Genomic DNA, 26,264 nt, shown 5'->3' with positions numbered 1-26,264 from the left:
ATCAATATTTACGCCCCCTCAGGGACAGATAATAGACGAATGCGCGCAGCATTTTTCAATCACGAGGTAGTTCCCTTGTTTGATACCACACGTCCAATAATTCTCGGCGGCGATTTTAACTGTGTAACACACTCATCCGACCAGCACCCTACGGCCACCATGTGTCCTGAATTAGTGAAACTGTTGACCGCCAAAGATCTGCGAGACACGTGGCGTCTCCTCCACCCACACACAACGCAGTATACGCACATATACAATAGTGGAGCAAGCAGAATAGACCGCATATACGTCTCTCAACAGATCGCAAAGAACCTAAATAGTGTAGACATCATCCCTGTCGCGTTCAGCGACCACTGCGGTTATGTTGCTGCCATCCATCTACAGCGTACAAATGAAACACCTACTCCCAGGTTGTGGAAGCTTAATACAAAACATCTTGCCGCGAGAGACTTCCGCTCGAAAATGCAATCTGTATGGCAGCTTTGCCTGCAGAAAGAGAAAAACTACAGCTCAGCACTAGAGTGGTGGACTTTCTACGCAAAGCCGCAAATTAGGATGATTGCTCAATGTTATAGCCAGGAGGTATCCTTCTGGACGCAGCGCACAACAGAATTTTACCAACAATGCCTCAAAGACGCGTTAAACGCCCCTGTCGGACCAAATGAAAATCTCCGCCTCCGCTTAAATCGTATTAAAGCAAAGATTCTCCGTATACATAACGAAAAGGCGAAAGGAATTTTGGTCCGAAGTCGCGCCTTGTGCGCTCTGGACGACGAAGAACCGTCGTCCTATCATCTCGCGCGTGAAAAAACACGGGCAAGGCGTAAACATGTAGAATCGATAACGACTGCGTCAGGCGAGCGCCTTACGCGGAAAACAGACATTCTCCAACATATTACAGCCCATTACACGGACTTATTTCGAGACGTTGCGACAGACGACGCAGCGCTAAATTATTTGTTACGCGACCTGCAGACTGACATTTCGAACGCGGACCGAGAACAGTTGATAGCAGAGGTGACAGTACAGAACACAAAACCTATTGTACAATCGTGCTCTAAAGGAAAGTCGCCGGGACCTGATGGCCTGCCAACCGAATTCTATCAGGTCTATTGGGACATCTTTGGGCAAAAACTCACCGACATAGTAAATGAAGTAATTCGTGGCACCGATATTCCCGCAAAATTCCTGGAAGGTCGAGTTGTGCTCGTCCCAAAAACGCAACATACATGTCGTGTCCAAGATTTCCGACCCATCACATTACTCAATACTGACTACAAAATAGTTGCAAGGTGCCTTGCAGCAAAGATGAAGCCAGTCATGAACAAAGCTATCAGCTCTTACCAAACGTGTGGAGTAACACACCACAATATTTTCCACGCAGCGTCCTTATACCGAGACATAGTAGCTCACACGGCAATCCATAAATTATCGACAGCTATTCTATCCATTGACTTTGCGAACGCTTTCGATCGCATAAGCCACAAATACTTGCTACAGGTCATGACAAAAATGGGATTCGGCCGAGAATTTATCAAAATTATTGAAAATATTCTGACGGGAGCAAGATCAATAGTCACATTAAACGGATGGCAAACTAAACCGATCCCTATTTGCCGCTCTGTCAGGCAAGGATGTCCGCTGTCAATGTTCTTATTCGTGATCGCCATAGACCCGCTTCTCAGAACAATAGGCAGGACGTCAAAAGGAGTACAAATACACAATGCTTCCTTTAAATGTGTGGCATACGCAGATGACGTAGGCGCTTTCATTGACCACACAGCAGACATAGACTCGATACGCGCCTCCCTTCATCAGTATGAAAGTGCGTCTGGAGCAGCGATAAATACTAATAAAACTGTTCTACTTCCACTGGGTCTGCTAGCCACCGATATTGTCCGCCCATGGTACAGAATAGTGAGAGACCATCAAGTATTGGGTCTAGACATAACTGCGTGCCCACAGCATATGCAAGCACGAAATTGGAGAAGAATCCTCAACTCCATCAAGGGCCTCTGCAAATGCCACGCAACCCGGCACCTTAACTTGCACCAGAAAGTCAAACTAATCAATTCCTTTATTCTCTCCAAGGCGTGGTATATGGCGCAGTTGCTTAGCGTGCCAAAACAAATAGGACGCGCTATATCTCAGGCAGTATACTGGTTACTCTGGCGCCACGAAATTTTTAAAGTGCGAGCAGCAGTTTGTGTCTTGGACCCGTCACATGGAGGACTCGGGCTAGTAGACTTCAGTCGCAAATGTGCAGCGTTGCTCGTCAACCGCACCGCTGAAATGCAGACCGGCTTTCCCGATGGATCGACAGCATCCCTGCTAGAAATCTATCGGCCAGAATCTGAAAGCGCCCCAGTATCGGTGGCCAACATCCCTTACCGTATGTCCTTTGTACGAGACTATATTCTAAATAAAAGCTACGTCCTCCGCACGGTCACGAATCCACACAGGACAGCACGGCAACTCTATATTGAATTGATGGGACAACCCCCCCCTAGTAAATTGGAAGTCCGCTCACCTACTGTTAACTGGAAGCAAGTGTGGTCAAATGTTAATAGCAGTATTTTGCCGTCCGATGTGTCTGCGTTGTGGTACAAACTAGTCAACAACACACTGCCCACCAATCAGCGTTTAGCCGATATTCAGCTTCTTGCCTCCCCCAACTGTAGCAGATGTGGCATGCCTGACACCAGAGAACACCGTCTGCAATGCCAAGCTGTTTCCGATGTGTGGAGGATTTGCCAGATAATGGTGGCTCTCATCACGCGAACTACTCCGGCACACGTCTCAGTTGACAGTGTCATTGTACCTGATTTCAAATATTTCCCGCGGCCAAAACACAATACTGCTGTGTGGTTGTTGGGCCACACTGTTTACGCCCTCATTGACCGGCAAATTCACGATGGACTCACCTTTTTGACTCATATTTGGGACCAATATTGTAAGATCAAAAATAGTAATAAACACAAAGAATATTTTGCCAATTTCTTATCATCTGCACTGCATCATGCGTATGCGAAACAACTGTAAGATGATTCCGAGCCCCTTTTATTTGTATCAATGGTCCTTCAGTCTCGCAATTGAGCTTTGATGATACGCACACTGACCTTATTTGCGTCTTACGCGCAGGTTTATCAAAATTAAGTTTAGATATTTAGTTAGTGTTAGCTGGTGAAACACAACCAGTCTCCATTCATTTGTCTATCTTTGTCATGTGCCAGCCTGTAAACTAGTATACGTAAGACTATTTTTCGAAAAAAGTAATAAAATGGACAAAGTTGCAGAAAGAGAGTAACTGAGTAATAGGATGAGGTTCCAGTTTTATACATAGTAAAAAAAAAAAAAAAAATACACCGGTAAAGAATAAAAACAAAAAAAAAACAAAAATACAGAAAATTAAAAAAAAAAAGAAAAGAAGAAAAAAAAAAAAAAAAAAGAAAAATAAAAAAATAAAAAAAAAAAAAAAAACAAAAAGAAAAAAGGAAAATAAAAAAAAATAAAAAGAAAGATAAAAAAAAAAAAAAAAAAAGAAAAAAAAAAAACAAAAAAAAAAAAAAAAAAAATAAAATAAAAAACAAAAATAAAAAAAAAAAAAAAAAAAATAGAAAAAAAAAAAAAAAAAAAAAAAAAAAAAAAAAAAAAAACATAAAAAAAACAAAAGAAACAAAAAAAAAAAAACAAAAAAAAAAAAAAAAAAAAAAAATAAAAAAAAAAAAAAAAAAGAAAAAAAAAAAAAAAAAAAAACAAAAATAAAAAAAAAAAAAAAAAAAGAAATTGAAACAAAAAAAAAAAAAAAAGTAAAAATAAAAAAAAAAAAAAAAAAAATACACCGGTTCTCGTCCGATCACCGAAGTTAAGCAACATCGGGCCCGGTTAGTACTTGGATGGGTGACCGCCTGGGAACACCGGGTGCTGTTGGCTCTATCTCATTTTTTAATTTTTGGGTCGCTACACCTGCCAGCCCTCTTTTTCATACTAACTTTCAGGTGTGACAAAGATGCTTCCACAAGCATTTTAAAGTACTGTACTAAACGTAAGACACGAAATTGCAGTAATGAACTCAGTTTGAGCAAGAATGCGCGGAGGAAGAGTGCTAGGAAGTCGTTGGAAATAACGAAACACTACGAATCGACAGATGTGTCCTTGAAATGCGTCAGAGCCAACTGTTTTGTAGCAGTGCTAAATTCGAAAAACTAACTAAATAGATAAATTAAAAAAAGAAAACAGCCGTTCTCGTCCGATCACCGAAGATAAGCAACAACGTTAGTATTCGGATCGGCGACCGCCTGGGAACTCTGGCTGTCTTCATTTTTTGCTCTTTTGTCGCTACCCCTGCCAGCTTTCTCGTGTGACAAAGATGCTTCCATACTGATTTTAAACTATCGTAAGATGCGATATTAAGGAACTCCGTTTGAAGAAGAGTGTGCCAAGGAAGATTAGCAAAGTGTGTCTGCAAATAACGAAACAGTATGAAACGACAGAAATGTTGTGAAATACGTCAGGGCATATTGTTTTGTAGCAGTGCACATCTGCAAATTTGTAAACAAAAATTTCTCTTTCGCCTCTAGAGGAGATCGATGCTTTGTTGAACCTCCTGTGTCCTCTGTCCGTGTTTTCGCACCTTTCCAGCGCAGCGCTGCTCTACTCTAGTAGCTCCGAACGGCCGCACACGGCGTCTCGGACACGCCGGTTCGGCCCGCGCCCATCTCGCAGATGTTTCTCGTGCTTGTGCGGTCATATGGAGCGCGACCCGAGCGGCAGCGAGCGGCAGTCGGGACAAGTCGGGACGGAAGGGGAGGGGACACGACAGGCGAGGATGCAACGCGCAAATTACGCAAATATCTGGAAGCGCGGCGCGTGTCAGCCAGGTGAGAAAGCTTCCGCCGGTCCAGCAGGACACTGCCACACCCCGCGCAGTCCCCCCCCCCCCGACGCCCGGCCCTGCGCCGGATAACAAGAACAAGGTGCGTCTCCCGCGAGTGTCGGAGGCCGCACGCACCAAACGAATGACAGGCGGTGCAACGAGCAGCTGTGTTGTGCGTGTCACCCACGTGGCGGTGGAAGGACGTGCTTTGCGTCAAATGTGCCACGGAAAACGGCGATTGCGTGTGTTGGGAGAAGGGGCGAAGGCTTCCTCTGCCGCGCGGCCACATTATAAGGACGCCAACGGCCATACCATGTTGAATACACCGGTTCTCGTCCGATCACCGAAGTTAAGCAACATCGGGCCCGGTTAGTACTTGGATGGGTGACCGCCTGGGAACACCGGGTGCTGTTGGCTCTATCTCATTTTTTAATTTTTGGGTCGCTACACCTGCCAGCCCTCTTTTTCATACTAACTTTCAGGTGTGACAAAGATGCTTCCACAAGCATTTTAAAGTACTGTACTAAACGTAAGACACGAAATTGCAGTAATGAACTCAGTTTGAGCAAGAATGCGCGGAGGAAGAGTGCTAGGAAGTCGTTGGAAATAACGAAACACTACGAATCGACAGATGTGTCCTTGAAATGCGTCAGAGCCAACTGTTTTGTAGCAGTGCTAAATTCGAAAAACTAACTAAATAGATAAATTAAAAAAAGAAAACAGCCGTTCTCGTCCGATCACCGAAGATAAGCAACAACGTTAGTATTCGGATCGGCGACCGCCTGGGAACTCTGGCTGTCTTCATTTTTTGCTCTTTTGTCGCTACCCCTGCCAGCTTTCTCGTGTGACAAAGATGCTTCCATACTGATTTTAAACTATCGTAAGATGCGATATTAAGGAACTCCGTTTGAAGAAGAGTGTGCCAAGGAAGATTAGCAAAGTGTGTCTGCAAATAACGAAACAGTATGAAACGACAGAAATGTTGTGAAATACGTCAGGGCATATTGTTTTGTAGCAGTGCACATCTGCAAATTTGTAAACAAAAATTTCTCTTTCGCCTCTAGAGGAGATGGATGCTTTGTTGAACCTCCTGTGTCCTCTGTCCGTGTTTTCGCACCTTTCCAGCGCAGCGCTGCTCTACTCTAGTAGCTCCGAACGGCCGCACACGGCGTCTCGGACACGCCGGTTCGGCCCGCGCCCATCTCGCAGATGTTTCTCGTGCTTGTGCGGTCATATGGAGCGCGACCCGAGCGGCAGCGAGCGGCAGTCGGGACAAGTCGGGACGGAAGGGGAGGGGACACGACAGGCGAGGATGCAACGCGCAAATTACGCAAATATCTGGAAGCGCGGCGCGTGTCAGCCAGGTGAGAAAGCTTCCGCCGGTCCAGCAGGACACTGCCACACCCCGCGCAGTCCCCCCCCCCCCCGACGCCCGGCCCTGCGCCGGATAACAAGAACAAGGTGCGTCTCCCGCGAGTGTCGGAGGCCGCACGCACCAAACGAATGACAGGCGGTGCAACGAGCAGCTGTGTTGTGCGTGTCACCCACGTGGCGGTGGAAGGACGTGCTTTGCGTCAAATGTGCCACGGAAAACGGCGATTGCGTGTGTTGGGAGAAGGGGCGAAGGCTTCCTCTGCCGCGCGGCCACATTATAAGGACGCCAACGGCCATACCATGTTGAATACACCGGTTCTCGTCCGATCACCGAAGTTAAGCAACATCGGGCCCGGTTAGTACTTGGATGGGTGACCGCCTGGGAACACCGGGTGCTGTTGGCTCTATCTCATTTTTTAATTTTTGGGTCGCTACACCTGCCAGCCCTCTTTTTCATACTAACTTTCAGGTGTGACAAAGATGCTTCCACAAGCATTTTAAAGTACTGTACTAAACGTAAGACACGAAATTGCAGTAATGAACTCAGTTTGAGCAAGAATGCGCGGAGGAAGAGTGCTAGGAAGTCGTTGGAAATAACGAAACACTACGAATCGACAGATGTGTCCTTGAAATGCGTCAGAGCCAACTGTTTTGTAGCAGTGCTAAATTCGAAAAACTAACTAAATAGATAAATTAAAAAAAGAAAACAGCCGTTCTCGTCCGATCACCGAAGATAAGCAACAACGTTAGTATTCGGATCGGCGACCGCCTGGGAACTCTGGCTGTCTTCATTTTTTGCTCTTTTGTCGCTACCCCTGCCAGCTTTCTCGTGTGACAAAGATGCTTCCATACTGATTTTAAACTATCGTAAGATGCGATATTAAGGAACTCCGTTTGAAGAAGAGTGTGCCAAGGAAGATTAGCAAAGTGTGTCTGCAAATAACGAAACAGTATGAAACGACAGAAATGTTGTGAAATACGTCAGGGCATATTGTTTTGTAGCAGTGCACATCTGCAAATTTGTAAACAAAAATTTCTCTTTCGCCTCTAGAGGAGATCGATGCTTTGTTGAACCTCCTGTGTCCTCTGTCCGTGTTTTCGCACCTTTCCAGCGCAGCGCTGCTCTACTCTAGTAGCTCCGAACGGCCGCACACGGCGTCTCGGACACGCCGGTTCGGCCCGCGCCCATCTCGCAGATGTTTCTCGTGCTTGTGCGGTCATATGGAGCGCGACCCGAGCGGCAGCGAGCGGCAGTCGGGACAAGTCGGGACGGAAGGGGAGGGGACACGACAGGCGAGGATGCAACGCGCAAATTACGCAAATATCTGGAAGCGCGGCGCGTGTCAGCCAGGTGAGAAAGCTTCCGCCGGTCCAGCAGGACACTGCCACACCCCGCGCAGTCCCCCCCCCCCCGACGCCCGGCCCTGCGCCGGATAACAAGAACAAGGTGCGTCTCCCGCGAGTGTCGGAGGCCGCACGCACCAAACGAATGACAGGCGGTGCAACGAGCAGCTGTGTTGTGCGTGTCACCCACGTGGCGGTGGAAGGACGTGCTTTGCGTCAAATGTGCCACGGAAAACGGCGATTGCGTGTGTTGGGAGAAGGGGCGAAGGCTTCCTCTGCCGCGCGGCCACATTATAAGGACGCCAACGGCCATACCATGTTGAATACACCGGTTCTCGTCCGATCACCGAAGTTAAGCAACATCGGGCCCGGTTAGTACTTGGATGGGTGACCGCCTGGGAACACCGGGTGCTGTTGGCTCTATCTCATTTTTTAATTTTTGGGTCGCTACACCTGCCAGCCCTCTTTTTCATACTAACTTTCAGGTGTGACAAAGATGCTTCCACAAGCATTTTAAAGTACTGTACTAAACGTAAGACACGAAATTGCAGTAATGAACTCAGTTTGAGCAAGAATGCGCGGAGGAAGAGTGCTAGGAAGTCGTTGGAAATAACGAAACACTACGAATCGACAGATGTGTCCTTGAAATGCGTCAGAGCCAACTGTTTTGTAGCAGTGCTAAATTCGAAAAACTAACTAAATAGATAAATTAAAAAAAGAAAACAGCCGTTCTCGTCCGATCACCGAAGATAAGCAACAACGTTAGTATTCGGATCGGCGACCGCCTGGGAACTCTGGCTGTCTTCATTTTTTGCTCTTTTGTCGCTACCCCTGCCAGCTTTCTCGTGTGACAAAGATGCTTCCATACTGATTTTAAACTATCGTAAGATGCGATATTAAGGAACTCCGTTTGAAGAAGAGTGTGCCAAGGAAGATTAGCAAAGTGTGTCTGCAAATAACGAAACAGTATGAAACGACAGAAATGTTGTGAAATACGTCAGGGCATATTGTTTTGTAGCAGTGCACATCTGCAAATTTGTAAACAAAAATTTCTCTTTCGCCTCTAGAGGAGATGGATGCTTTGTTGAACCTCCTGTGTCCTCTGTCCGTGTTTTCGCACCTTTCCAGCGCAGCGCTGCTCTACTCTAGTAGCTCCGAACGGCCGCACACGGCGTCTCGGACACGCCGGTTCGGCCCGCGCCCATCTCGCAGATGTTTCTCGTGCTTGTGCGGTCATATGGAGCGCGACCCGAGCGGCAGCGAGCGGCAGTCGGGACAAGTCGGGACGGAAGGGGAGGGGACACGACAGGCGAGGATGCAACGCGCAAATTACGCAAATATCTGGAAGCGCGGCGCGTGTCAGCCAGGTGAGAAAGCTTCCGCCGGTCCAGCAGGACACTGCCACACCCCGCGCAGTCCCCCCCCCCCCCGACGCCCGGCCCTGCGCCGGATAACAAGAACAAGGTGCGTCTCCCGCGAGTGTCGGAGGCCGCACGCACCAAACGAATGACAGGCGGTGCAACGAGCAGCTGTGTTGTGCGTGTCACCCACGTGGCGGTGGAAGGACGTGCTTTGCGTCAAATGTGCCACGGAAAACGGCGATTGCGTGTGTTGGGAGAAGGGGCGAAGGCTTCCTCTGCCGCGCGGCCACATTATAAGGACGCCAACGGCCATACCATGTTGAATACACCGGTTCTCGTCCGATCACCGAAGTTAAGCAACATCGGGCCCGGTTAGTACTTGGATGGGTGACCGCCTGGGAACACCGGGTGCTGTTGGCTCTATCTCATTTTTTAATTTTTGGGTCGCTACACCTGCCAGCCCTCTTTTTCATACTAACTTTCAGGTGTGACAAAGATGCTTCCACAAGCATTTTAAAGTACTGTACTAAACGTAAGACACGAAATTGCAGTAATGAACTCAGTTTGAGCAAGAATGCGCGGAGGAAGAGTGCTAGGAAGTCGTTGGAAATAACGAAACACTACGAATCGACAGATGTGTCCTTGAAATGCGTCAGAGCCAACTGTTTTGTAGCAGTGCTAAATTCGAAAAACTAACTAAATAGATAAATTAAAAAAAGAAAACAGCCGTTCTCGTCCGATCACCGAAGATAAGCAACAACGTTAGTATTCGGATCGGCGACCGCCTGGGAACTCTGGCTGTCTTCATTTTTTGCTCTTTTGTCGCTACCCCTGCCAGCTTTCTCGTGTGACAAAGATGCTTCCATACTGATTTTAAACTATCGTAAGATGCGATATTAAGGAACTCCGTTTGAAGAAGAGTGTGCCAAGGAAGATTAGCAAAGTGTGTCTGCAAATAACGAAACAGTATGAAACGACAGAAATGTTGTGAAATACGTCAGGGCATATTGTTTTGTAGCAGTGCACATCTGCAAATTTGTAAACAAAAATTTCTCTTTCGCCTCTAGAGGAGATGGATGCTTTGTTGAACCTCCTGTGTCCTCTGTCCGTGTTTTCGCACCTTTCCAGCGCAGCGCTGCTCTACTCTAGTAGCTCCGAACGGCCGCACACGGCGTCTCGGACACGCCGGTTCGGCCCGCGCCCATCTCGCAGATGTTTCTCGTGCTTGTGCGGTCATATGGAGCGCGACCCGAGCGGCAGCGAGCGGCAGTCGGGACAAGTCGGGACGGAAGGGGAGGGGACACGACAGGCGAGGATGCAACGCGCAAATTACGCAAATATCTGGAAGCGCGGCGCGTGTCAGCCAGGTGAGAAAGCTTCCGCCGGTCCAGCAGGACACTGCCACACCCCGCGCAGTCCCCCCCCCCCCCGACGCCCGGCCCTGCGCCGGATAACAAGAACAAGGTGCGTCTCCCGCGAGTGTCGGAGGCCGCACGCACCAAACGAATGACAGGCGGTGCAACGAGCAGCTGTGTTGTGCGTGTCACCCACGTGGCGGTGGAAGGACGTGCTTTGCGTCAAATGTGCCACGGAAAACGGCGATTGCGTGTGTTGGGAGAAGGGGCGAAGGCTTCCTCTGCCGCGCGGCCACATTATAAGGACGCCAACGGCCATACCATGTTGAATACACCGGTTCTCGTCCGATCACCGAAGTTAAGCAACATCGGGCCCGGTTAGTACTTGGCTGGCTGCCCGCCTGGCAACACGTGTGCCGCTCGCTATTGTGCGTCCCAGGTAGTCGAGGATCACCGGCCGCCGAGCCGTCCCCGCCCGACATCCTACCGCGCCGCGCCCGCGCCCGCCGCCTGCCGGCTCCCGCGCCGCGCCAGCCGTAGCTGCTCGTTTCCAACGCACGATCTAACGATTCGGTAAGTGACGATGGCGACGTATAACCGCTCGAACACGACGTTGCAATTGCAATTCGATCGAGAGTACGTGAGGCCGACGGCCTACGAAATCGAAGAATGGATGTTTGACGAACTTCGTATAGAGGAGGAGGAACTGGAGGGGCTGATGCTCGATTTTACGTTGTATAGCTTGTTTATCAAGTTGACAACACTAATACGGTGTGAAACCCTCGTGTCCACACACGGTGGAATACGAAAATTCAAACACAGAGACGGCGCAGTGAGTGACGTGAAGATCTCCTTCGCCGGATATGGTGTGCGTCATTTGAAGGTGTACAACCTACCATTTGAAGTGCCTGACGACGAAGTGGGACGTTACTTGCGTCTTTATGGCGAAGTAATCTCCGTGAACCGCGAGTTCTGGGGTGCTGGCCACCGGTACAAGGTGGACTCGGGCGTCAGAGCAGTGACGATGGTGCTAAAAAAGCACGTGCCTTCGTTTGTAACGATCGGTGGGCATAGGGGGGTCGTGCAATACAACGGCCAGCCCCAGACGTGCTCCATCTGCAGCTCCACGGAGCACATGAGGGCAACGTGTCCGAGGAGCAGACGTCCGGCGCAATTGCCGCGCACAGAAGCCGCGGAGGCACGTCAAGAAACCGCCACTGCCAGCTACGCTGGAGCGGTAACGCGCGAAGCTCCACGCGTTCACGAGACGGCCCTAGCGGAAGCGGCAGCGCCGCCAGCCGCCGCCACGGAGAGCCCAGCCGCTACCCCACCCCCTGCGCCCGTCCCTGCACCGGCCCCGGCCGTCGCAGGTAGCGCGGGTGAGAAACGCCAGCTGAGCTCCGACTCGGAGGGCGAAGGTACAATGGAGACCGACGCAGCCCTGGCCCCCACCCCCTCGCCCGTCGCCCGGCGGCCGAGGATCGCGGAGGTCAGCGCCCCCGCCGCCGCCCCCGCCCAGCCGACAGCTGCGCCTGCCGACAGCCCTGCCGCCCAGGCCGGGCCCAGCGCCGACGCCGCCACGCCATACAGCGAGATGCGTGAGCTTGCAATCAAAAAGCAAGTCACGAAACTGGCCCGCATTCTGAAGGAATCAGAAGGCGAGCCCAAAGAAAACAACGTGGACGTCCCGGCCGCGGGGAAAGCCAAAAAGCGACGGAGCAAGCGGCGAAGTCTCAGCCGCGAAAAAGACGAAAAGATGGACGTATCTGAGTCAGAGGAGTCAGATACGGCATCCGCAACCAAAAAGGCTACAACCCCTAAAGCAGAGGACGTAGTCCTGCGGCCGGAACGGCCACAGCACTCCACAGACCCGCCTCCACAAAGTGTTTAAATGCAACAGGGCTCGGGCTCAGTATACAGTGTAATTACGTGTAACGTGAACCGAATGACCGCCGCACTAAAATTAGATGCACTAATTGACTTCCTGCAGCACAAAGCCCCAGACGTGGCTATGTTACAGGAGGTGGTCACGACGGCTATAGAACAGGTACCGGGATACGAAGTCATCTGCAACATCGACGCAGAAACTCGCTGCGGAACTGCCACACTAATCAGGCACGGCCTCGAATTCGACGACGTGAAAATGATGCCCGACGGACGCGGAATAGCGGTGAAGGTGGAAGACACTGATTTTGTAAACATTTACGCTCCGTCGGGAACGGAAAACAAGCGTGCCAGGAGCAAATTTTACAACGAGGACATCTGCGAGCTACTAGTTCACAGCAACAACGTCGTCCTGGCAGGTGACTTCAACTGTGTAATTTCACCCGAAGACCAGATCCCGGTACCCAACTTGTGCGCCGAACTGCAGGATCTAGTTAGGCGTCTAAAATTAGCAGACACCTGGCGTCTACTACACCAAAACCACACAGTGTTCACGTACCTGTATAACCGCGGCAGAAGCAGAATCGATAGAGTATACGTAAACAGAGAGATGGCCACCTCTGTGACACAAGTAGAAGTCTGCCCTGTGATCTTCTCAGATCACTGTGCCTATCAGTGCAAACTCCGTCTACCGAGAAGCAAGCTTCCAGCAGGTAGAGGAACGTGGAAGCTAAACACAAGCCACCTCACGGACGGGAAGCTGAAACAGGAAATTGCCGACACGATCCAGGCATGCAGAGAGCGGCGAGGCGAATACAATTCCACTACTGAGTGGTGGGTAGAACACGCCAAACCGCAAGTAAGACGGGAACTCATAAGGCACAGCGCTGAGAAGGCTTTCTGGAAAAGAAACACGGCAGACTTCTACACCAGATGCCTACGAGACGCAATGGACGCCCCCGCGGACGACGAACTGTTTCTGCCGCGGATAAGAAGACTCAAAGCACGTATACTGAGCCTGAAAAGAGACAAAATGAGAGGAGTCGTCGCCCGTAGCCAGACAAACGGCGAAATGGAAGATGAACCTGCCACGCTGCACCACCTGCACAGGGAGAGACAGAGGGCTAGTAGCAAACAAGTAAGGCAACTCGTCGACAAGGACGGGAACAGGTTAACGACGAAGAAAGACATTATGAGCCACGTCGAAGACCACTTCAACGACCTGTTCCGAGGAGAGGAAAATGACGACGGAGAAATGGCGAGGATCATGCAAGAGACCCGTCGGATCCTTACCAATGCAGACCGGGCACTACTCAACGAAAACGTCACAGACGATGAGGTGAAAGCCGCCATCAAAGACAGCAGAAACGGAAGAGCACCAGGCGCAGACGGAATCCCATCAGAATTCTACGCTGCGCTCTGGGGCACAGTCGGCGGAATAATCACAGAAATAGTAAACGAAGTTCTCAACGGGACAGAATTGCCATCAAAATTCCTCCAAGGGACGGTGATTCTGATCCCCAAAACGAAGGCAGCCATCAAAATTGAAGACTTTCGGCCAATAACCCTCCTAAATGCAGACTACAAAATAGCAGCAAAGTGCCTGGCTGCAAACATCAAGGTCGCGCTACAGAAAGCTATTAGCCCATGGCAAACCGGTGCAGTGCTTGGCAGGAACATCTTCGACGCCGTCTGCACATACAGGGACATCATAGCCCACGCAGCAACAACGAGGAGACCCGCAGCCGTAATCTCTGTCGATTTCCACAAGGCTTTCGACAGGATCAGTCACCGGTACCTGCTGAAAACTATCGCACGCCTCGGATTCGGACCAAAATTCGGAAGAACAATCAAGAACGTCATTACAAATGCCACCTCAAAAATAACAGTAAACGGATGGACTTCCAAGTCAATAAGACTGGGAAGATCCGTCAGGCAAGGATGTCCATTATCGATGGCACTTTTCACAATAGCCCTCGACCCACTACTACGAAAACTAACAGCCGAAATCGGAGGATACACAATGGGTGCAACAAACATCGTATGCACGGCCTATGCTGACGACATGGGCATATTCATCCAAAACGAAGAAGAACTAGGAATAATCCAGCCTATCATGGAATCCTTCGAGAAGGCTTCAGGTGCCAAAACGAATCCGAGGAAGACAGTGCTACTACCAATAGGCAACGGCAGACTGCGACCAGCGAGACAGTGGTACCGAGTGACAAACAACCATAGGGCACTCGGAGTGGAACTACAGCAGTGCCCTTTGAAAATGGCAGCACAAAACTGGCGCAGCGTCTTGAACACAACGAGAGGGCTCGTGAGGATACACGCGAACCGGAACCTGACGCTGAGCCAAAGAGTGCAGTTAGTAAACGAAACAATCCTGTCGAAAGCGTGGTACATGGCGCAAATACTATGTGCTCCGACGGAAATTGCGCGAGCGATAGGAAGTGCGGCGTACTATTTGCTGTGGAGGCGGGAAATCTTCAAGGTCTCCCAGGCGACGTGTTTCCTGTCAAGGGACGAAGGCGGACTTGGTCTGACTGACGTTAAGACGAAATGCGCGGCACTGCTTCTACACCGTGCGATGAAAATGGCAAACCAGAATAACAACAGTATAACGTCCAGCCTGATAAACCAATATAAACCTGAATCTGAAGAGGCTCCTGTAGACACTACGCACATACCATTCAAGTTGCGGCACATAAAACAGATGGCAATCGACAAGAGTTACATCACCGCGGTCGTTGCCAACCCACAGCAAAGAACGGCGAGGAACATCTACAGCGCTCTGAGGGGGAAGGCAAGAAAGTCCAAAATAGAGACGAGTTTTCCAGACCATGACTGGCCACAGGTCTGGAAGAATGTCTCGGAACGGACACTTCCTGAGCACGCCAGGGACACGTGGTATAAAATCATCCACAAAACAGTGCCGACAAACGAAAAACTGGCACGCATAAAAATGCGGGAATCCCCAAACTGCGAGCTCTGCAACCAGACCGACACCATCGAGCATCGTTTTGGCTGCAGAGAGAGCGGGGAAATATGGGCGGCAGCGAGAAGAATGATCGCCCACATCAACAGAACCGACGAGAGGGCGATACATGTCTCAGCTGTCACTGTCCCGGACGCGAAGCCTTTCCCCAAAGCAAAACGCCGGGCCACAATGTGGATCATCGCCATGACGGCACACGCCATCGTCACCAAACGGCTGACCGACAAGGCGCAGTTCCTCACGGACCTGTGGGAGGAACACAGGAGAGCCAAACAACGCTCCAAGTACCGCGAGACCTTCCAGAACTTCCTGCAGGTCCCGCTGGACGCCGCCTTCCGAGACGCCTTCAACACGACGTGACCGACGCCCTCCCACAACACCCATACCCCAGTCGCTGATGACGTCGCCCACCGATCCCTCCAAAGCCCCGACGGCAAGAGTGGTGCAGCGCGGAAAGCGTTTTTACGAAATGTGCACATAGTGAAAGTTTATATGTGAAGCAGCGCAAAAGTGAGTGACGTGTGCCAATTGTAGTGATACAGTGTCCAATTGCCACATAAAAGCAGGCAAGGAAATGGTCAGAGATAAATTTAGTGAAAAGGTTACAAAGTGCCCCAAGAAAACAACAAAATGTCATACAGTGTATTGCATGTAATTAATGTGTTCTCTCACTCACTCTCTCTCTCTCTCTCGCTCTCTCTCTCTCCACTCAAGGTACGCTTTTCCTTTCTATTATGTTTTCAGTTCTTTTGCTTATTGACTTGTTTTTTTTTTTTTTTTTGTTTCATTTTATTTTTGTTTTTTATTTGTTTGTTTGTTGTTCCTTTTTGCTTTTTGTTTTGTTGTAAATCTCAGCCCATCATGTGCCAATCGTAGCATGCCTCTCTGCGACTAATAATCCCCGGCATTCACAAATTTAATCACATAGATGTTTCTGGTTTATAATCCCCTTTTTCGCCTCTGGGTACATATAGCAAACATGCCAAAATAGGTGCATTTCAAATAGCATAGAAGCAAATTTTTAATTTTCCCTTTTTTTTTCATGTAAATTAAAAAAAAAATATATATATAGAAATAACGCAAGCTTTGGAATTAAAAGACATAAAAAAAAAAAAAAATCAAACAGGAAAATCTACATGAAGGACACTCAGTGAATAAACGTGTTGTAACTCGACCAAGAACTATCAAAAGAACAATCAGAACAGAAACCTAGACAGTGAATATCACCGTTCAATAATCAAGTACACCATTTAATGTAAAGACTTGTAATTGTTACAATTTGTAAATAAAAGTTTATATACGTTACAAAAAAAAAAAAAAGGTGCTGTTGGCTCTATCTCATTTTTTAATTTTTGGGTCGCTACACCTGCCAGCCCTCTTTTTCATACTAACTTTCAGGTGTGACAAAGATGCTTCCACAAGCATTTTAAAGTACTGTACTAAACGTAAGACACGAAATTGCAGTAATGAACTCAGTTTGAGCAAGAATGCGCGGAGGAAGAGTGCTAGGAAGTCGTTGGAAATAACGAAACACTACGAATCGACAGATGTGTCCTTGAAATGCGTCAGAGCCAACTGTTTTGTAGCAGTGCTAAATTCGAAAAACTAACTAAATAGATAAATTAAAAAAAGAAAACAGCCGTTCTCGTCCGATCACCGAAGATAAGCAACAACGTTAGTATTCGGATCGGCGACCGCCTGGGAACTCTGGCTGTCTTCATTTTTTGCTCTTTTGTCGCTACCCCTGCCAGCTTTCTCGTGTGACAAAGATGCTTCCATACTGATTTTAAACTATCGTAAGATGCGATATTAAGGAACTCCGTTTGAAGAAGAGTGTGCCAAGGAAGATTAGCAAAGTGTGTCTGCAAATAACGAAACAGTATGAAACGACAGAAATGTTGTGAAATACGTCAGGGCATATTGTTTTGTAGCAGTGCACATCTGCAAATTTGTAAACAAAAATTTCTCTTTCGCCTCTAGAGGAGATGGATGCTTTGTTGAACCTCCTGTGTCCTCTGTCCGTGTTTTCGCACCTTTCCAGCGCAGCGCTGCTCTACTCTAGTAGCTCCGAACGGCCGCACACGGCGTCTCGGACACGCCGGTTCGGCCCGCGCCCATCTCGCAGATGTTTCTCGTGCTTGTGCGGTCATATGGAGCGCGACCCGAGCGGCAGCGAGCGGCAGTCGGGACAAGTCGGGACGGAAGGGGAGGGGACACGACAGGCGAGGATGCAACGCGCAAATTACGCAAATATCTGGAAGCGCGGCGCGTGTCAGCCAGGTGAGAAAGCTTCCGCCGGTCCAGCAGGACACTGCCACACCCCGCGCAGTCCCCCCCCCCCCCCGACGCCCGGCCCTGCGCCGGATAACAAGAACAAGGTGCGTCTCCCGCGAGTGTCGGAGGCCGCACGCACCAAACGAATGACAGGCGGTGCAACGAGCAGCTGTGTTGTGCGTGTCACCCACGTGGCGGTGGAAGGACGTGCTTTGCGTCAAATGTGCCACGGAAAACGGCGATTGCGTGTGTTGGGAGAAGGGGCGAAGGCTTCCTCTGCCGCGCGGCCACATTATAAGGACGCCAACGGCCATACCATGTTGAATACACCGGTTCTCGTCCGATCACCGAAGTTAAGCAACATCGGGCCCGGTTAGTACTTGGATGGGTGACCGCCTGGGAACACCGGGTGCTGTTGGCTCTATCTCATTTTTTAATTTTTGGGTCGCTACACCTGCCAGCCCTCTTTTTCATACTAACTTTCAGGTGTGACAAAGATGCTTCCACAAGCATTTTAAAGTACTGTACTAAACGTAAGACACGAAATTGCAGTAATGAACTCAGTTTGAGCAAGAATGCGCGGAGGAAGAGTGCTAGGAAGTCGTTGGAAATAACGAAACACTACGAATCGACAGATGTGTCCTTGAAATGCGTCAGAGCCAACTGTTTTGTAGCAGTGCTAAATTCGAAAAACTAACTAAATAGATAAATTAAAAAAAGAAAACAGCCGTTCTCGTCCGATCACCGAAGATAAGCAACAACGTTAGTATTCGGATCGGCGACCGCCTGGGAACTCTGGCTGTCTTCATTTTTTGCTCTTTTGTCGCTACCCCTGCCAGCTTTCTCGTGTGACAAAGATGCTTCCATACTGATTTTAAACTATCGTAAGATGCGATATTAAGGAACTCCGTTTGAAGAAGAGTGTGCCAAGGAAGATTAGCAAAGTGTGTCTGCAAATAACGAAACAGTATGAAACGACAGAAATGTTGTGAAATACGTCAGGGCATATTGTTTTGTAGCAGTGCACATCTGCAAATTTGTAAACAAAAATTTCTCTTTCGCCTCTAGAGGAGATGGATGCTTTGTTGAACCTACTGTGTCCTCTGTCCGTGTTTTCGCACCTTTCCAGCGCAGCGCTGCTCTACTCTAGTAGCTCCGAACGGCCGCACACGGCGTCTCGGACACGCCGGTTCGGCCCGCGCCCATCTCGCAGATGTTTCTCGTGCTTGTGCGGTCATATGGAGCGCGACCCGAGCGGCAGCGAGCGGCAGTCGGGACAAGTCGGGACGGAAGGGGAGGGGACACGACAGGCGAGGATGCAACGCGCAAATTACGCAAATATCTGGAAGCGCGGCGCGTGTCAGCCAGGTGAGAAAGCTTCCGCCGGTCCAGCAGGACACTGCCACACCCCGCGCAGTCCCCCCCCCCCCGACGCCCGGCCCTGCGCCGGATAACAAGAACAAGGTGCGTCTCCCGCGAGTGTCGGAGGCCGCACGCACCAAACGAATGACAGGCGGTGCAACGAGCAGCTGTGTTGTGCGTGTCACCCACGTGGCGGTGGAAGGACGTGCTTTGCGTCAAATGTGCCACGGAAAACGGCGATTGCGTGTGTTGGGAGAAGGGGCGAAGGCTTCCTCTGCCGCGCGGCCACATTATAAGGACGCCAACGGCCATACCATGTTGAATACACCGGTTCTCGTCCGATCACCGAAGTTAAGCAACATCGGGCCCGGTTAGTACTTGGATGGGTGACCGCCTGGGAACACCGGGTGCTGTTGGCTCTATCTCATTTTTTAATTTTTGGGTCGCTACACCTGCCAGCCCTCTTTTTCATACTAACTTTCAGGTGTGACAAAGATGCTTCCACAAGCATTTTAAAGTACTGTACTAAACGTAAGACACGAAATTGCAGTAATGAACTCAGTTTGAGCAAGAATGCGCGGAGGAAGAGTGCTAGGAAGTCGTTGGAAATAACGAAACACTACGAATCGACAGATGTGTCCTTGAAATGCGTCAGAGCCAACTGTTTTGTAGCAGTGCTAAATTCGAAAAACTAACTAAATAGATAAATTAAAAAAAGAAAACAGCCGTTCTCGTCCGATCACCGAAGATAAGCAACAACGTTAGTATTCGGATCGGCGACCGCCTGGGAACTCTGGCTGTCTTCATTTTTTGCTCTTTTGTCGCTACCCCTGCCAGCTTTCTCGTGTGACAAAGATGCTTCCATACTGATTTTAAACTATCGTAAGATGCGATATTAAGGAACTCCGTTTGAAGAAGAGTGTGCCAAGGAAGATTAGCAAAGTGTGTCTGCAAATAACGAAACAGTATGAAACGACAGAAATGTTGTGAAATACGTCAGGGCATATTGTTTTGTAGCAGTGCACATCTGCAAATTTGTAAACAAAAATTTCTCTTTCGCCTCTAGAGGAGATGGATGCTTTGTTGAACCTCCTGTGTCCTCTGTCCGTGTTTTCGCACCTTTCCAGCGCAGCGCTGCTCTACTCTAGTAGCTCCGAACGGCCGCACACGGCGTCTCGGACACGCCGGTTCGGCCCGCGCCCATCTCGCAGATGTTTCTCGTGCTTGTGCGGTCATATGGAGCGCGACCCGAGCGGCAGCGAGCGGCAGTCGGGACAAGTCGGGACGGAAGGGGAGGGGACACGACAGGCGAGGATGCAACGCGCAAATTACGCAAATATCTGGAAGCGCGGCGCGTGTCAGCCAGGTGAGAAAGCTTCCGCCGGTCCAGCAGGACACTGCCACACCCCGCGCAGTCCCCCCCCCCCCCCGACGCCCGGCCCTGCGCCGGATAACAAGAACAAGGTGCGTCTCCCGCGAGTGTCGGAGGCCGCACGCACCAAACGAATGACAGGCGGTGCAACGAGCAGCTGTGTTGTGCGTGTCACCCACGTGGCGGTGGAAGGACGTGCTTTGCGTCAAATGTGCCACGGAAAACGGCGATTGCGTGTGTTGGGAGAAGGGGCGAAGGCTTCCTCTGCCGCGCGGCCACATTATAAGGACGCCAACGGCCATACCATGTTGAATACACCGGTTCTCGTCCGATCACCGAAGTTAAGCAACATCGGGCCCGGTTAGTACTTGGATGGGTGACCGCCTGGGAACACCGGGTGCTGTTGGCTCTATCTCATTTTTTAATTTTTGGGTCGCTACACCTGCCAGCCCTCTTTTTCATACTAACTTTCAGGTGTGACAAAGATGCTTCCACAAGCATTTTAAAGTACTGTACTAAACGTAAGACACGAAATTGCAGTAATGAACTCAGTTTGAGCAAGAATGCGCGGAGGAAGAGTGCTAGGAAGTCGTTGGAAATAACGAAACACTACGAATCGACAGATGTGTCCTTGAAATGCGTCAGAGCCAACTGTTTTGTAGCAGTGCTAAATTCGAAAAACTAACTAAATAGATAAATTAAAAAAAGAAAACAGCCGTTCTCGTCCGATCACCGAAGATAAGCAACAACGTTAGTATTCGGATCGGCGACCGCCTGGGAACTCTGGCTGTCTTCATTTTTTGCTCTTTTGTCGCTACCCCTGCCAGCTTTCTCGTGTGACAAAGATGCTTCCATACTGATTTTAAACTATCGTAAGATGCGATATTAAGGAACTCCGTTTGAAGAAGAGTGTGCCAAGGAAGATTAGCAAAGTGTGTCTGCAAATAACGAAACAGTATGAAACGACAGAAATGTTGTGAAATACGTCAGGGCATATTGTTTTGTAGCAGTGCACATCTGCAAATTTGTAAACAAAAATTTCTCTTTCGCCTCTAGAGGAGATGGATGCTTTGTTGAACCTCCTGTGTCCTCTGTCCGTGTTTTCGCACCTTTCCAGCGCAGCGCTGCTCTACTCTAGTAGCTCCGAACGGCCGCACACGGCGTCTCGGACACGCCGGTTCGGCCCGCGCCCATCTCGCAGATGTTTCTCGTGCTTGTGCGGTCATATGGAGCGCGACCCGAGCGGCAGCGAGCGGCAGTCGGGACAAGTCGGGACGGAAGGGGAGGGGACACGACAGGCGAGGATGCAACGCGCAAATTACGCAAATATCTGGAAGCGCGGCGCGTGTCAGCCAGGTGAGAAAGCTTCCGCCGGTCCAGCAGGACACTGCCACACCCCGCGCAGTCCCCCCCCCCCCCGACGCCCGGCCCTGCGCCGGATAACAAGAACAAGGTGCGTCTCCCGCGAGTGTCGGAGGCCGCACGCACCAAACGAATGACAGGCGGTGCAACGAGCAGCTGTGTTGTGCGTGTCACCCACGTGGCGGTGGAAGGACGTGCTTTGCGTCAAATGTGCCACGGAAAACGGCGATTGCGTGTGTTGGGAGAAGGGGCGAAGGCTTCCTCTGCCGCGCGGCCACATTATAAGGACGCCAACGGCCATACCATGTTGAATACACCGGTTCTCGTCCGATCACCGAAGTTAAGCAACATCGGGCCCGGTTAGTACTTGGATGGGTGACCGCCTGGGAACACCGGGTGCTGTTGGCTCTATCTCATTTTTTAATTTTTGGGTCGCTACACCTGCCAGCCCTCTTTTTCATACTAACTTTCAGGTGTGACAAAGATGCTTCCACAAGCATTTTAAAGTACTGTACTAAACGTAAGACACGAAATTGCAGTAATGAACTCAGTTTGAGCAAGAATGCGCGGAGGAAGAGTGCTAGGAAGTCGTTGGAAATAACGAAACACTACGAATCGACAGATGTGTCCTTGAAATGCGTCAGAGCCAACTGTTTTGTAGCAGTGCTAAATTCGAAAAACTAACTAAATAGATAAATTAAAAAAAGAAAACAGCCGTTCTCGTCCGATCACCGAAGATAAGCAACAACGTTAGTATTCGGATCGGCGACCGCCTGGGAACTCTGGCTGTCTTCATTTTTTGCTCTTTTGTCGCTACCCCTGCCAGCTTTCTCGTGTGACAAAGATGCTTCCATACTGATTTTAAACTATCGTAAGATGCGATATTAAGGAACTCCGTTTGAAGAAGAGTGTGCCAAGGAAGATTAGCAAAGTGTGTCTGCAAATAACGAAACAGTATGAAACGACAGAAATGTTGTGAAATACGTCAGGGCATATTGTTTTGTAGCAGTGCACATCTGCAAATTTGTAAACAAAAATTTCTCTTTCGCCTCTAGAGGAGATGGATGCTTTGTTGAACCTCCTGTGTCCTCTGTCCGTGTTTTCGCACCTTTCCAGCGCAGCGCTGCTCTACTCTAGTAGCTCCGAACGGCCGCACACGGCGTCTCGGACACGCCGGTTCGGCCCGCGCCCATCTCGCAGATGTTTCTCGTGCTTGTGCGGTCATATGGAGCGCGACCCGAGCGGCAGCGAGCGGCAGTCGAGCAAAGTCGGGACAAGTCGGGACGGGGACAGAGATAGGAATGGTGCGAATGCACTGCGAACTACGCAGACACCTGGTGTGAGGCGAGGCGAGGAAGCCCACATCGCTACCAGTGGCGCCCTCCAGCACGACACTGCCACACCCCGCACAGGCCCTCCGCTGGACACCAGGGACAAGATGCGTCCTCCGCTAGTGTCGAAGGCTGCACGCGCCCAGCGAATGACAGGACGTGCAACGAGCAGCAGTGGGTCTCACACACGCGGCGGTGCGCCCGCTAATTCGGCCGTCGCTCCGCTGGGACGCCGGGCGCGCCCCCCGCGCCGTCCTCGAGGAGCTGGCTGTTGCGGAAGGAAGTGCTTTCGTCAAATGCGGCGGAAAACTAACATTTTGTGTATTGGGAGAGAAGCCGAACGCGAATTCTGCCGTGCTCCTACATTACATGAGTGCCAACGGCCATACCATGATGATTGCACCGGTTCTCGTCCGATCACCGAAGTTAAGCATCATCTGGCCTGGTTAGTACTTGGATGGGTGACCGCCTGGGAAACCCGGGTGCTGTTGGCTCCCTTTTTTTTTTTTTTTTGTTATTATGTCGCTACCCCTGGCAGCCCAATAAAAAAAAAGTGCTGTTGGCTCCCTTACATTTTCCCCTTTTTGCATCGCTACCCCTGCCAGCCCTCTTTTCATACTACCTTTCCGTTGTGACAAAGATGCTTCCTTCAGCAATTTAAACGTGCCAAGAAATCCTTGACAATAACGAAACACTACGAATCGACAGATGTGATCTGAAATAAGCCAGGGCCTCCTACTGTTTCGTAGCAGTGCAAAGTTCCAACAAAAAAAAAAAAAAAAAAAAAAAAAAATTGAAAATAAACGACTGTAATAAACACAAGATACGATATTAATGGCCTCAGCTCGAAGAAGAATGTGCCAAGGAAGATTTCCAAAGAGTCTCTGGAGATAACAAAACAGTACGAACCGATAGATACGTTCTGAAATACGTCAGGGCTTATTGTTTTGTTGCATTGTACGGCTGCAGATTTGTAAACAAAAATTTCTCTTTCGTCGCTAGAAGAGATGGATGCTTTGGCGACCTTCCTGTGTCCTGCGTCCCTGTTTTCGCACCTTTCCATCGCACGGCGCTGCCCTACCCGCCGCAAACGGCGTCTCGGACACGCCCGTTAGGCCCACGGCCGTCTCGCAGATGTTTGTCGTGCTTGTACTGTCATATGGGCCACGACCCGAGCGGCAGCGAGCGGCAGTCGAGCAAGGCCCTCCGCTGGACACCAGGGACAAGATGCGTCCTCCGCTAGTGTCGAAGGCTGCACGCGCCCAGCGAATGACAGGACGTGCAACGAGCAGCAGTGGGTCTCACACACGCGGCGGTGCGCCCGCTAATTCGGCCGTCGCTCCGCTGGGACGCCGGGCGCGCCCCCCGCGCCGTCCTCGAGGAGCTGGCTGTTGCGGAAGGAAGTGCTTTCGTCAAATGCGGCGGAAAACTAACATTTTGTGTATTGGGAGAGAAGCCGAACGCGAATTCTGCCGTGCTCCTACATTACATGAGTGCCAACGGCCATACCATGATGATTGCACCGGTTCTCGTCCGATCACCGAAGTTAAGCATCATCTGGCCTGGTTAGTACTTGGATGGGTGACCGCCTGGGAAACCCGGGTGCTGTTGGCTCCCTTTTTTTTTTTTTTTGTTATTATGTCGCTACCCCTGGCAGCCCAATAAAAAAAAAGTGCTGTTGGCTCCCTTACATTTTCCCCTTTTTGCATCGCTACCCCTGCCAGCCCTCTTTTCATACTACCTTTCCGTTGTGACAAAGATGCTTCCTTCAGCAATTTAAACGTGCCAAGAAATCCTTGACAATAACGAAACACTACGAATCGACAGATGTGATCTGAAATAAGCCAGGGCCTCCTACTGTTTCGTAGCAGTGCAAAGTTCCAACAAAAAAAAAAAAAAAAAAAAAAAAATTGAAAATAAACGACTGTAATAAACATAAGATACGATATTAATGGCCTCAGCTCGAAGAAGAATGTGCCAAGGAAGATTTCCAAAGAGTCTCTGGAGATAACAAAACAGTACGAACCGATAGATACGTTCTGAAATACGTCAGGGCTTATTGTTTTGTTGCATTGTACGGCTGCAGATTTGTAAACAAAAATTTCTCTTTCGTCGCTAGAAGAGATGGATGCTTTGGCGACCTTCCTGTGTCCTGCGTCCCTGTTTTCGCACCTTTCCATCGCACGGCGCTGCCCTACCCGCCGCAAACGGCGTCTCGGACACGCCCGTTAGGCCCACGGCCGTCTCGCAGATGTTTGTCGTGCTTGTACTGTCATATGGGCCACGACCCGAGAGGCAGCGAGCGGCAGTCGAGCAAGGCCCTCCGCTGGACACCAGGGACAAGATGCGTCCTCCGCTAGTGTCGAAGGCTGCACGCGCCCAGCGAATGACAGGACGTGCAACGAGCAGCAGTGGGTCTCACACACGCGGCGGTGCGCCCGCTAATTCGGCCGTCGCTCCGCTGGGACGCCGGGCGCGCCCCCCGCGCCGTCCTCGAGGAGCTGGCTGTTGCGGAAGGAAGTGCTTTCGTCAAATGCGGCGGAAAACTAACATTTTGTGTATTGGGAGAGAAGCCGAACGCGAATTCTGCCGTGCTCCTACATTACATGAGTGCCAACGGCCATACCATGATGATTGCACCGGTTCTCGTCCGATCACCGAAGTTAAGCATCATCTGGCCTGGTTAGTACTTGGATGGGTGACCGCCTGGGAAACCCGGGTGCTGTTGGCTCCCTTTTTTTTTTTTTTTGTTATTATGTCGCTACCCCTGGCAGCCCAATAAAAAAAAAGTGCTGTTGGCTCCCTTACATTTTCCCCTTTTTGCATCGCTACCCCTGCCAGCCCTCTTTTCATACTACCTTTCCGTTGTGACAAAGATGCTTCCTTCAGCAATTTAAACGTGCCAAGAAATCCTTGACAATAACGAAACACTACGAATCGACAGATGTGATCTGAAATAAGCCAGGGCCTCCTACTGTTTCGTAGCAGTGCAAAGTTCCAACAAAAAAAAAAAAAAAAAAAAAAAAAAAATTGAAAATAAACGACTGTAATAAACACAAGATACGATATTAATGGCCTCAGCTCGAAGAAGAATGTGCCAAGGAAGATTTCCAAAGAGTCTCTGGAGATAACAAAACAGTACGAACCGATAGATACGTTCTGAAATACGTCAGGGCTTATTGTTTTGTTGCATTGTACGGCTGCAGATTTGTAAACAAAAATTTCTCTTTCGTCGCTAGAAGAGATGGATGCTTTGGCGACCTTCCTGTGTCCTGCGTCCCTGTTTTCGCACCTTTCCATCGCACGGCGCTGCCCTACCCGCCGCAAACGGCGTCTCGGACACGCCCGTTAGGCCCACGGCCGTCTCG

At 49.9% G+C, this 26,264-nt stretch overlaps 1 protein-coding gene, 11 non-coding genes and 1 pseudogene across 12 annotated transcripts; all 13 read left to right on the top strand.

Annotated features, from left to right (window-relative positions):
* Positions 1-5,174: 5,174 nt before the first annotated feature.
* On the top strand, positions 5,175-5,293 carry LOC126476180 (5S ribosomal RNA). Its single transcript, XR_007586803.1, has one exon. It is a non-coding gene; the product is annotated as a 5S ribosomal RNA (ribosomal RNA).
* Positions 5,294-6,535: 1,242 nt separating this feature from the next.
* LOC126476167 (5S ribosomal RNA) lies at positions 6,536-6,654 on the top strand. Its single transcript, XR_007586801.1, has one exon. It is a non-coding gene; the product is annotated as a 5S ribosomal RNA (ribosomal RNA).
* A 1,241-nt stretch (positions 6,655-7,895) lies between these two features.
* LOC126476154 (5S ribosomal RNA) lies at positions 7,896-8,014 on the top strand. The gene has a single exon (XR_007586800.1). It is a non-coding gene; the product is annotated as a 5S ribosomal RNA (ribosomal RNA).
* Positions 8,015-9,256: 1,242 nt separating this feature from the next.
* Positions 9,257-9,375, top strand: LOC126476143 (5S ribosomal RNA). Its single transcript, XR_007586799.1, has one exon. It is a non-coding gene; the product is annotated as a 5S ribosomal RNA (ribosomal RNA).
* A 1,242-nt stretch (positions 9,376-10,617) lies between these two features.
* On the top strand, positions 10,618-10,735 carry LOC126475876 (5S ribosomal RNA; annotated as a pseudogene).
* A 710-nt stretch (positions 10,736-11,445) lies between these two features.
* Positions 11,446-12,201, top strand: LOC126474210 (nischarin-like). The gene has a single exon (XM_050101673.1). The coding sequence runs from the start codon at positions 11,446-11,448 to the stop codon at positions 12,199-12,201; it is 756 nt and encodes a 251-aa protein (XP_049957630.1).
* Positions 12,202-17,771: 5,570 nt separating this feature from the next.
* LOC126476131 (5S ribosomal RNA) lies at positions 17,772-17,890 on the top strand. Its single transcript, XR_007586798.1, has one exon. It is a non-coding gene; the product is annotated as a 5S ribosomal RNA (ribosomal RNA).
* Positions 17,891-19,131: 1,241 nt separating this feature from the next.
* LOC126476120 (5S ribosomal RNA) lies at positions 19,132-19,250 on the top strand. The gene has a single exon (XR_007586797.1). It is a non-coding gene; the product is annotated as a 5S ribosomal RNA (ribosomal RNA).
* Positions 19,251-20,493: 1,243 nt separating this feature from the next.
* Positions 20,494-20,612, top strand: LOC126476108 (5S ribosomal RNA). Its single transcript, XR_007586796.1, has one exon. It is a non-coding gene; the product is annotated as a 5S ribosomal RNA (ribosomal RNA).
* Positions 20,613-21,854: 1,242 nt separating this feature from the next.
* LOC126476097 (5S ribosomal RNA) lies at positions 21,855-21,973 on the top strand. Its single transcript, XR_007586795.1, has one exon. It is a non-coding gene; the product is annotated as a 5S ribosomal RNA (ribosomal RNA).
* A 1,298-nt stretch (positions 21,974-23,271) lies between these two features.
* LOC126475771 (5S ribosomal RNA) lies at positions 23,272-23,390 on the top strand. Its single transcript, XR_007586762.1, has one exon. It is a non-coding gene; the product is annotated as a 5S ribosomal RNA (ribosomal RNA).
* Positions 23,391-24,391: 1,001 nt separating this feature from the next.
* On the top strand, positions 24,392-24,510 carry LOC126475760 (5S ribosomal RNA). The gene has a single exon (XR_007586761.1). It is a non-coding gene; the product is annotated as a 5S ribosomal RNA (ribosomal RNA).
* A 998-nt stretch (positions 24,511-25,508) lies between these two features.
* Positions 25,509-25,627, top strand: LOC126475749 (5S ribosomal RNA). Its single transcript, XR_007586760.1, has one exon. It is a non-coding gene; the product is annotated as a 5S ribosomal RNA (ribosomal RNA).
* The last annotated feature ends 637 nt before the right edge of the window (positions 25,628-26,264 follow it).

Source organism: Schistocerca serialis, chromosome 4, assembly GCF_023864345.2.
Source record: "Schistocerca serialis cubense isolate TAMUIC-IGC-003099 chromosome 4, iqSchSeri2.2, whole genome shotgun sequence".
NCBI lineage: Eukaryota > Metazoa > Arthropoda > Insecta > Orthoptera > Acrididae > Schistocerca > Schistocerca serialis.
This window is presented reverse-complemented; position numbering and strand designations above follow the sequence as displayed.

What these genes read in the sequence shown, in the direction of transcription:
- LOC126474210 (XM_050101673.1), top strand. Translation starts at nt 11,446, where the DNA reads ATGAGGGCAACGTGTCCGAGGAGCAGACGTCCGGCGCAATTGCCGCGC.